This window comes from Clarias gariepinus, chromosome 8, assembly GCF_024256425.1.
Source record: "Clarias gariepinus isolate MV-2021 ecotype Netherlands chromosome 8, CGAR_prim_01v2, whole genome shotgun sequence".
In the NCBI taxonomy this organism is placed as follows: Eukaryota; Metazoa; Chordata; class Actinopteri; order Siluriformes; family Clariidae; genus Clarias; species Clarias gariepinus.
In genome coordinates, this window is record NC_071107.1 from 9,196,791 (window position 1) to 9,208,841 (window position 12,051).

Sequence of the window (12,051 nt, forward strand, 5' to 3'; positions counted from 1 at the left end):
TATGCACAAAACAAATTTTCCTCAAAACAGTTACCAAAGATTGGATGAATGCATGTTTAACATAAAAAACCTGGGATTTATTCATTAATCAAATCATTCAGTAGCCAAGCAATCACTTATTTAGCACACTGGCTAAAAAGATCACATCAGACACAATCTTATCTAAAAATGTGTGGATTTTTTAAATCAAATCTGATTGTAGTGTAAGATCTCAGCCCTGTATTATATTTAATCTTGCTTATTATTAATCAGGGATGTATTGTTTATCCTGCTCTTCCCTCCAGCTAGGGGACTACGTGTCCGACATTGCAAGCAACATGATGCAGGTGGAGGAGCACATCCTGTGGATGGCTCAGAGCGAGGCTCGAGCCTGCACGCGCATCGTACAGTGTGTTGAGCGCATTGCAGACCTCACCCTTAACACACACACCCAGAACATCTCAAAGGTAATGCAGTAATACAGCCTGTTGTACAAAATCAGATTTACTCTCACAGAACTTCTCAAGGGTAATACATGAATACATTACGCCGTTGCACATTTTCTCATTCACTCACAGACGGGGCATCTCACAGGCAATGCAATAATGTTCACTCAATTTCCTAGTCATTCACAGCAAGGACGGCTCAAGAGCAATCCATACATATAAACATGAGCATATGAAATACATTATAATAAACACAAATGTATAACTTAAACACAAATGTATGACTATGTATATTTTATATACTTTCTGCTCTTGTGCTAAATATACAGAAAACCTGAGCTTATGTGGGAAATGAGTAAAGAATAAAAATGTTCTTATGGGAAAATAATCAACAACAGGATTGGTGGTGTAGTGGTGAGCACTGTCACCTTGCACCTCCAGGGTCCGGGTTCGATTCCAGCCTCTGTATGCATGGAGTTTGCATGTTCTCCCCATGCTTTGTGGGTTTCCTCCAGGTACTCTGGTTTCCTCCCATAGTCCAAAGACATGCAGATTAGGTTAATTGGCGTTTCCAAATTGCCTGTAGTGTGTGAATAAGTGTGTGTGTGTGTTTGTGTGTGTGTGTGCCCTGCGATGGATTGGCACCCTGTCCAGGGTGTACCCCGCCTCGTGCCTTAAGTCTCCTAGGATAGGCTCCAGGTCCTCCGCGATCCTGAATACAGGATTAATCAGTATAGACGATGAGTAAGGATTGTGTGGTAGCAAATTTGTTCATTGATTATTTCCCAATAACATTACTTTACCTCTTATACTGCAGCAATTTGAGTTATTATTTTTTAATTGTTAACAAACCGCAAATCATGTTTTTTTTTATCACTTATGTTATAGCAGCTGTAATCAGACCTAAATAGACCATTTAAACATGTGGTTTGGGAAACAACCAGCTCTACTTGTCATAGCTGCCGATATAATTAATCCACACCCTCAAATCTAATAACAGTAGTATAATATTTTGATAAATATTCATAAGTCATTGCATATAGACACTGTCCTTCATCCAACCTACTTTCCTACTTGCTAGCATATTGTCTGCCTCTGTTATCCACTCTCATCAATTTGCACGTTGTTTATGTAGGTCTAATGGGTTGTTTACTCATTGCATAGTTTCTGTTAATGTAGAAGTCCCTGCCCCATTCAGCACAAATGAGTGACAAACGACTAGGAAGAATCTAGGTCATCAGCCATCCTCCTTTAACTCTCTCTCTCTCTCTTTCACACTTCTCGACTCTTTTTTTTGCTTATGCAGGTCTCTCCTAACATAGCTCTGGAGGCCTTCATGCTGAGACCTGAAAGTGTAACAGGTTTGCTGTGTACAGTGGTGGCTAATCCAGGTCAGACTGTGGGCACTGGGGTTTCTGCGGTTTCAAGATCACTGGAGGAAACTCTCCTCAATTTCAGATGTCACACACCCATTGTCACAGGATCACCCAGTGGCCAGCTCAGTCAGGTAAGAGTTAACACTCATACAGTAGGTAGCTACTTGTTCTATTTGCATAACAATAGAGCCAAGTGGTGAATGTCACTTTACTGATGTTGCCATTTAACTTGAAGCCATTTAACTCAAGTCACTTCCTACTTGTTTTACATGGGCCTTGTTCCACTTTTTCAGCGAATATATTCTTTTAATATTTTTATGTTCGAACCACCTATTATTATTATTCTCAGGTTGTGTTTGTCGGAGACGTTCATGTGGTTGAATTAAAAACAATTAAAAACATTTTGGAACAGGTCTTAGGGTCACAGCAAGGTCAAATGTCTGAAATGTATTTTTAAATTTTTATTTTTATTATTATTATATTTTTTTAAAGCTCTCTTCCTCTTTGTTATTCAGCAGAGTTATTAACACACTCATGTTCACAAGCTCAAGGCCTCTTTTTTTTATTTCTTTAATTTTTATGTCTACATTCTAAAAATGGTTACAGCTTAAATGCTATTATTTTTGATTTCGCTCAGGGAAACACTTCAAGGATCAATGTAGTTTTTCCCTTAATAAGAAGTTCAATATAGCTCTCATTTGCATGCTATTCATGTACAGTAATATCATTTGTGATAGCTTCATTAAAGCAAAATGAATGAATTGCTTTGAACTGAACTTTTTTTTATTTTTTTTTACATGACCTGGTTTTCTGAAATAAAAGTTCTGAATGTATAGGACGGTTCATATATGCTGTGATAATTCATAGCTCAACTGTCACTCTTCGATTCTGCTGGTACAGTATTTCTTTGTCCTTTTTAAGTTCATCCTACGTAAGTGGTCATTTTGGATAGTATCTGATTAATCGATGTTACATGTTTTTTTCAAGGCTTGATATGTAGGCTACACTGTTCATTACTGATCGAAAACAAAATCAATAAATTATCATTTACAGAAATAAATTGTTGGTGGTTAACTAATACCAGTGCTTTATCAGGTTTATTCATCCTGACTAATTTATTTGTACATATAAAAAATTTTATAATCGTATTCAAACAGTAAAGATCTCATCACAGTCGGAATTTGCAATAAAATAATTGGTGCAGCTCCACATCAAAAGACACAATACCACATCCTTACCGGTTTGTACTGCAGAGTTGTACAAGATCTTACTGCCGTAGTGGGGAAACAGTGTGTGGTTCTCAGATCTGACTGGTCTTGTTTTATTAAATAATTATAACTTTCAAGTCTTTCATTAATATGATATCTCAGACTTTACCTTCTGTATGATAAAATAATGTTAATAAACAAACAAACAGCTATTTTCTTTCATGTTGAGTTTCCACTTACTAATGTGTGACACAATAGTTGCCAACCATAATCAAAGGCAATAGTTTAATTATTTGTTAAGGCAGGGATTCATACACAAATAAAGTAGGATGGTTGTATAGAGGGTAAAATATCACCATTACCTGTACTTCTGTACTGCTTCACTGCCACAAGGTCACCGGATTTACGCAGAGATCAGGTTAATCTCTATGTTGTACATGTAGTTCTCCACATTTGAGTTTTCTTCCAGGTTCTTCTGATTCCTTATACTGTACATACAATCATGTTCAATCTTGCGACTTCAAATAATTTAATAATATGTTTAATAATGTGTTATTCATCTAAGGCTTAGTATTATGCAAATACAATCTTAGACTAACAACATATTGTATTTGTCACTGTTCCTTTAATTATGTAACAAAAATGAAGCAAAAAAAAAAAAAAAAACCTTGTGGGCAATTCTACAATAAGTACTGTAATCCTGACTGTTTGCACAGGATTTAAGAGGGTAAGTTGCCGCCAGGTGCTGCTACTCATCAGTTCTAAAGTAAGTGATCATAAGCAGGTGTGTAGACCGCTATAAAAGCAGATGTTTTTTGGTCTGGAGCATTCAGGTGTGTGTTAACACAATGCCAAGAGGGAAAGACATAACCAGTGGTCTTAGAGAAACATTTGTTGCTGGACATCCATCTGAAAAGGGTTATAAAACCATTTCCAAACAATTTGGAGTCCAATGTTCTACAGTGTGAAAGATTATTCACAAGTGGAAAGCATTCAAGACAGTTGGCAATCTTCCCAGGAGTGGACGTCACAGCACATTCACTGCAAGGTCAGATGCTCAAAGAAATAATAATAATAATTAAAAAAAAACAAGAGCTACTGTACATCCCAGACCATGCAGGCCTCACTCAGTATGATAAATGTTGTGCGTGACAGCACAATTAGAAGAAGACTGAACACATATGGTTTTTTGAAATATCCCAGGAGGGCGTCTCTTCTGTCTAAAAAGAACACAGAAGCATAACAGAAGCACACGGCTTCTGAAACAATGTCCTTTAAACATCTAAGTCAGGTTGTTTGGCCTTAATGCCCAGCGCCATACAGTATTTAGGAAACCAAATAGCATTTCAGCAGAAGCACCTCGTACCTGTTGTCAAGCATGGCGGTGAAGGGGTGAGGATTTGGGCTTATTTTACAGCCACAGGACCGACCTGGGCACCTTGCAAATGTGAGGCCATCTGTCTGACAGCTAAAGCTTGGTCGAAATTAGGTCATGCAACACAACAAAGATCTGAAGGACAACTGTAAACTTCATCAGAATGGCTGAAAGAGAAAGTGGGTACTAATCTTTACACATGACTTTACTATACATACAATATGACTATATAACCAGATTATTGTTTATTGTTTATTGTTTATTGTATGTGTGTGGAGTTCGATTAAGGGTGAATTGTCTCACTTTCTACTCAGTGTACTTCTCGGTACAGGATTTTGATCCGCTGTAACCCTGATCAAGTGAATGAATAAATTTAGAATCTCTACCCCTCTCTAGTTATGCCAAAAAACACCCGCATGCAATTTTAGAAACAACTTTATTAGAAGTAATATATTTCTGCTATTCCTCCTTCTTGCCCCGTGTTCCTGGGATAGGGTCCAAATCCACCGCAACCCTGACTTTCATAAATAAACTACAGATGGTACAGACTCCTGTAATACACTTTTGACTGGCATAAGTCACACCCTTGACTAAAGCTTTGGATTTCATCTGCTATTTTCAATTATTTAAAATGTCTTTGCGGATATGAGAAAACAGGGTTGAAAACGCACAAATATGTAAGCACCTGGCTGCTTAATTAAACAATTTTTTTTGTCGCTATTTTGTCGTTCCTATTATGCACCTTTAGTGCTAAACTACAGAGATTATTCATAATATTACGACACAAAACAGTATGCCCAATAGTGTGTAGGATCCCGTTGTGCCACCTGGGCAGCTCTGGCTCCTCAGGGCATGAACGACAAGACCTGATGGAGTATGATGGAGTAGTGGTTAGCACTGTCGCCTTGCCCCTTAAGGTTACAGGTTTGATTCCCACTTCAGGTCAGAGTGCATGGAGTGTACTGTACATGTTCTCCCAGTGCTTGGTGGATACTCAGGTACTCCGGTTTCCTTCCACAGTCCAAAGACATGCAGATTAGGCTGATTGGTTTTCCCAAATTGCCAGTAGTGCGTGAGTGAGTGTGTATGTGTGTGCCCTGCGATGGATTGGCACCTCATCCAGATGTACACTGCCTCATGCCCAAAGTCTTCTACAGTAGGATAGGCTCCAGGCCCCCTGTGACACTGTACACAAGATAAAGCGGTATAGAGGATGATGATGAGACGATGCTATGCCTCCCTTTACTCTCAAAACAGCCTCCATTCTTTGTGGCATGGATTCCACAATGTTCTGATACGTGGTGACATGATCACATCATGCAGTTGGTGCAGATCTGTCAGGTGCACTTTTATTCTGCAAATCTGCTGTTTTGCCACATTTAAGTTTTGATGTGCTGTGCATTCTAAGATGTTTTTTTTCTCTCTCTCTCTGCTCATCACAATTGTAAAGAGTGCTTTTCTGAGTATCAATCTGGTTTTAATGATCAACAAGATGGTTTTTACTGGCCTTCCCAGTCACTGAATTTAGACACAGTAGACCACCTTTGGGATGTGGTAGAGAAGGCAATCCACCGCATGAAAGAGTCGCTGGAAATTCTGCAGAAATCACTTTAAGCAGTCAGGTTAACAAGGACAATCATCTTAAAGGATCATGTGGAATCCATGCCCTAAAGAATCAAGGCAATAAAAGGTCCTATGCAGTATTATTATGGTGTTCATAATAAAATGCTGAGTGATAGTATGTTTCAAAGCAGCAAGGCATTTCCAAAACTTGGAAAAAAAAAGTTGCACTGTGACTGTTATGGATTTTATTTTATTTGTGCTTATGATTTATTCACAGCTTCTTTTCCCTTATGTCGGAACCAAATATATCCAAGCCTTTAAACCTAGCAGTGGCAATTACGTGTCTGCTGTCTACTGTAAGTGTAAGCCTGTGTGTGTGGGTTTTGTCTTTTTGTAGTCTTAATCTGTAGTCAAGAAATGTTGACCATTCCCCCTGATGGATGCTACATCTTTGTGTCCCTGTCATTTTCAATCACTGCTCTCCAACCTGCCCTCCTGGGGGTTCTGCCCCAAATGAGAGATCCTCCTTCTCACTGCTCCGACATGTGTGGTAGGACAGTTAACTGCCTGGTGTGATGTTTTAAAAATTTAAACCAAGCCTGAGCGTGTGTATGCGTTTATGTATTATTTACCTGATTTATCGGTATTACTTATGGCATGTTATGTAATTAACTGAGCAGGTGGCATTGGTGCAGTGCCTTCGGACGTGCACACATTCATCGAGTCGGAGATAAAAACAATTCTCACACAGCTAACAGCCTGCCAGGGGCAAGCGCGAGTTTTCTGCAGAATAAACGAGCCAGGTGGCACTGTGATGCAGCAGAATTTTTACAGCAAGACCAGGATAAATAAGAGGCTGGCTTTTTTCGGCGAGCCAGAAGGGAGCTAGAGGCTAATGACTTGTAGCTGCGTTAAGCGAGGCAGGTGGGGAACACGGAGTGAGATGAGGGAGATAATGCTGTCATTTAACATGCAATCTGAGAGCACTGATTTGGAAGCTTTGGAAGGTTAAAGTGAGGATACAACCAGTGCTAAGCCTCCCTGTCCTCCCCCTGACCCGCCTTCTGATCTGTAGCCCAGTCGAACAGCAGGGAAAGAGGGAATGTGCAAGACAGAGAGAGAGAGAGACTTACTGAGAAACACAGAAAGCAGTGATAGGAGTACAGAGGAAAATGAACTAATAACACCTTTCCTGTTTCCACTAATCCAGTATATAGACTCGTCCTTGCTGGAGGCTTCTGTATTCAGGTATCCAGTAGTAATCATTCGGCGTCTGCACCCTGCACTTAAGCACAGTCTATATATATTTATATTCATTCAGTAGCTTTTCAAGCTTTTCTGAAGTCGTACAACGGAATATTTGGAAATCCGTCATTTGCTGCACCAGCTGTCAGCAAAATTACATTTTCTTCGTTTAGTTTTAGTCGCGGAGCAGCTTTGCAGACACCCAGATATAGATTTAGAACCCTAATGAGCGAGCCAGGGCTGACAGTGACAAGGAAACACTCCCTGAGACAGAAACCTAGAAAGAAGCAGACTCGTAATTGAACCCTTTTTTTTTTGGGAGATTTATTTTTTTTATGTATGACACAGACAGGAAGCATTGGTTAAAGTTCTGAATGAGTTGTCGCTGTGTTTATGACGTTATCACAATGACCTCTTTAGGCTCGTGCTATGAGGTCAATGCCGCGTTGTAGACACAGAGTATTTAGTTCATATGACATTCTTCTAGAATTTATTACGTTGATAGCGTGCATGCAGCAGATTATCAAATCAAATCAAATTTAAAACATTTTTGTATGTTATATATAGAAAAAAAAATATATAGAAAACTTTAGTGTGAAAATGAAATAGAATTTAAATATAAATGTCCAGGGAGTGTGCAAATACGCACAAATGTGTTTATGTGCAATACGCAAAAATGAAACAGAAATATGTGCATAAATGTGCATGAATGTGCAGGTGTGCAATGTCCAAAAGTGTCCATGGTGTCCATGAATGTCCAGAACGGGTGCAAATGCGAATGTCCATTATCAGGACGTCTGTGCGCGTCCATGTCAGTGTCTATGTTCAGTGAATTTAATATAAATACTGGATCTAATTTCTCATACCTTCACTTATTGAGGAAAAGCAATGTGAGTGTCCAATATCTATACCAACACACGGACAAAATAGTACGTGTGTGATAAGCACTTGGTTAGAGCGTAGTGCAATTTAACTGGACATCGTTATAACTCGGTTCGGTCCCACTGGACCTGGGGAGCACGTGATAGTGTGCATGATAGGAAATTAGTATTAACGTGATAGACGTATTGCGAACCCGATAGGGGTTTGGTTATGTGCACGCAAAGAAAAGTTTCAAATAAGTTCATTATGGTTGCAGACAGCATTTATTAGAAATAATAAAAATATTAGTAACATGCATGATGCCTACAATCAAGGCAAATGTGTATAGTATGTGAGATGGATTAAACGTTTCAATTAAAGCTTGGGCGGTAATAATCTGCTAAAGTTAGTTTAGTGGACAGACCTGAAGTGGGATACATCCTTGGTAAACAAAATGCACTACATTTTATAGAGTTATTCCTCTTTAAAATAACAACTTCCACTCTGAGGTGGTGGTGACTGGAGTGAATTGGAACACTGCGATTTCAAATCCCAGTGCTGCATGAGAACCACTGATAGGTCCTTGAGAAGGATCGTTAATATTGATTTACATGCGGTTAATCAGATCCACACGCTAATCACTTGTCTATTTAAAGGATTATGTCATGGATCTAGCTGGACCAACCAGTTTCAAATGAATTGTCTCCAGAGATCACCAGGATCTCCAGATCGATCCTGATCCAGAGTCGACCGTTTTTATGGATTTTTGCATGTGGGTTTTCTTTGTATTGTAGTTTCCGGTTTCTTCCGCCTTCCGAAAGCATGCCATAAACAGCTGTTTAATTATTTATGGTACACGGCACACTGCTAGAACCGATTTCCTCTTCTTCGTGATTATATTTGAAAGATTTTCTAAAAGTGTACTTTGCCACTGGCTGTGACTTTAAAAGATGACAACTCCTTAAGGCATCACAAAATAATACGGTTAAAACAGGTCCCTCCTGAGTTCCGTGTCAGGACACATCCACACGTTGCAGACTCTCAGGGGAGGATGAGTGGGAGCGCTGAACTGATGATGAGCTTTGTATGCATCGCAGACTAAAATACAGAAATAAGGCACCCTTCAGTCCGCATCAGCAGAAATCAGAAGTACTTTCTCTGCTTAAGGGATATATCTGACCGTGGCATACTCTAATAATAATGTGAATGCATAAACACATAGTAAATGCATGTTCTTGCCATGGTACCATGGTCAGGGTGAGTTCTGTGCATGTTACATATTATTGCATGGTTGAGTATTAGTGGAGAGTGTATGTATGTTTTTTGGAAGCTAAGACTGGATGATAGAAGTGACAGAAAAGGCATGCTTGTTCATCTGTTTGTCTCTCTGACTGTTTGCATCTCCCAGGTTGATTAAGTGTGTGTGTGTGTGTGTGTGTGTGTGTGTGTGTGTGTGTGTGTGTGTGTGTATGCATTCATGCACCGGATATTTGTGTTCTGCAGAGGGATATTAAAAAAACATCTCCCTCCCTCTTTCTTTCGCGCTCACTTTAGTGCGGAGAGGAAACAGGGCTCTGAGTGTGCACAGGGAACGTGAGGATGCAGAAGGCTGGGAAAGCAGACTGTTCTGAGTGTGTGTGCGTGTGTGTGTGCGCATGTGTGTATGCGAGCGAGAAAGAAAGACAGACAGAGACAGAGGCGCACAGTGAGAATGGATAGATGGGAAAAAATAAAAGAGATAGAGAAGGGCAAAACAAAGGCCACTACTCTGTAGATTGATGGAACCCCCCCTGGGTGATCTTTCCATTTGTGTCAGCCTAAAAAAGAAAACCAAGATAAGTGCGTGTGTTTGTCTGAATGGTCTGATTTGGACACACATATGGAACATTTTGCCTCCAAAAAAATCCACTTTTCCCATCCTTCTTCTTTTTCACCGTTTTGTTTCATCTGTTGCTTTCCTTTATTCTTTCCTCTTCTGTCACTGTTTTTTAAAGCAGTTCTCTCCATTACACCAGACTATAGGCTACACAAACTTGCAGATCAGTCTCTCACTCCCTCTCTTGTTTTTTTTTCTGGCCATCACGCCTGTGGTTATCGTCATTGCCCTAGCAGCTGATGGACCGATCGTGGATTTGCAGTGTGTTTCTTTGAGGATGCGGGCTGATGGTGCTGGCAGAAAGCCTTTCATGAGGCAGCAATACTGTAAGAAGTCGCCAAAAACTGCTGTCACAGCTGTTTCATACACACTCTCTGATTTAAAGATAGCCGTGCTGAGGTGATTACTTCAGGGCATATCATTTTAGTATGCATGCTTTAACAGGCTACATTTATTTAATTATTTGCACATTTTAAAGTCTTCAGCCATTGCATTTTCCTTCTATCCATCCATCCATCCATTCATCCATCCATCCATCCATCCATCCATCTATCCATCACTCCATCCATCCATCCATCCATCCATCCATCCATCCATCCTCTATACCTCTTATCATGTGTAGGGATGCTCACAAGGGACCTTAACCCTGTATCAAGGGGAACTTAGGGCACAAGCAGGGTTCACCCTGGATGGGGTGTCAACAAGCACATGCACTCACACAACCATTCATACACTATGTGTAATTTGGATATAATATTCAACCCACACCACAAACAATGCCTTGCAAAAGTATCCACACCCCTTGACTTTTTTCACATTTTGCACGTTAGAACCACAAACGTAAATGTATTTAATTGGGATTTTGGGATCAACACAAAGTGGCACATACTTTTGTGGAAGTGGAAAGAAAACAATAAATGCAAAGTGTGGCGTGCATTTGTATTCAGCCTCCCAGTCAATACTGTACTTTGTAGAACACCTTTCGCTGCCATTACAGCTGCAAGTCTTTTGGGGTGTGTCTCTACCAGTTTTGCACATCAAAAGAGTGAAATTTTTGCCCATTCGTCTTTGCAAAATAGCTCAAGCCCAGTCAGATTGGAAGGAGAGTGTCTGTGAACAGTGATTTTCATGTCTTGCCACAGATTCTCAATTGGATTTAGTTCTGGACTTTGACTGGGTCATTTTTTGTCTTTTGGAAGCCACTGTATCTTTGGACTGTGAAAGGAAACCAGAGGACCTAGAGAAAAAAGCACAGAGTGGAGGCAAGATTTTAACCCTCAGCCATGGAAAAGCAAGACCGGAAGGCAATGCCACTGTGCCGCCATATGACCTGAATTTCTTGGATAAACATTCCACAATTCTGCAATCCCTGTTTACCTTAGTTACTGTATCGATCTACTGGGTCAGTTTGTGGAACAACTTGGTCAAATTGTCCTCATGTCCGGAGCATTGCTTGCTTTAGGTATTTGTAAACACATATTATTTTTTATCAGTTACTGGTGAAATAGAAATGTGTTTCAGTCTTGGGGATCTGGTCAGCAACACCTCAGCTCCTCAGAGAGTCTAGAGCACGCGTCAAACGCACGGCCCTCTGTCCAAATACAGCTCGCGGACTGCTTTCAATTTTCACACTATACAGAATTCACAGCAGATCTGTAAGATACCAGCTGCTACTGTACAGCATGCAGAGGCTCACGTCTCACAGTTGGTTGACGTTGGTTAATATCGATGTCACACCCGCATCAAAGTCATTCAGTTTTACATTGCAGGTTGCCAGTTGAGATCTACCATCAACCAACCTATCCATATTAATAAAGTTGCCATAAAATGACAGTTCCTATGAAAATTATTATATCGATTATAAAAGCGAAGACAGATCGTGCCACATCTTTAAAAATACTGACCCTTTTTTTCATCTGGTCTCACCTCAATATCTCTATGCCTATACAGTAGTGTGTCTGGCTCATTACTATTCTAACAGAAATCACAAATTCAGTACTTGCCTACAAATTTACCTCACTACAAGTAAGTACCACTTCTCATTTCTTTCTCATGTTGAAGTACTAAGTACTGTATGTGCTCTAAAATGCACTTTAACTTAAACACAGTTGAAGTTGCTGCT

The 12,051-nt window shown here is 39.9% G+C and overlaps 1 protein-coding gene across 1 annotated transcript in view; it reads left to right on the forward strand.

The window, feature by feature from the left end:
• Window positions 1–12,051, forward strand: part of LOC128529092 (adhesion G protein-coupled receptor A1) — a 225,257-nt gene that overhangs the window by 100,709 nt on the left and 112,497 nt on the right. The window contains exons 11-12 of the mRNA XM_053502426.1: window positions 285–446; window positions 1,732–1,932. Of these exons, the coding sequence (XP_053358401.1) occupies window positions 285–446; window positions 1,732–1,932 (363 nt within the window). The remainder of the gene's footprint in view (window positions 1–284; window positions 447–1,731; window positions 1,933–12,051) is intronic.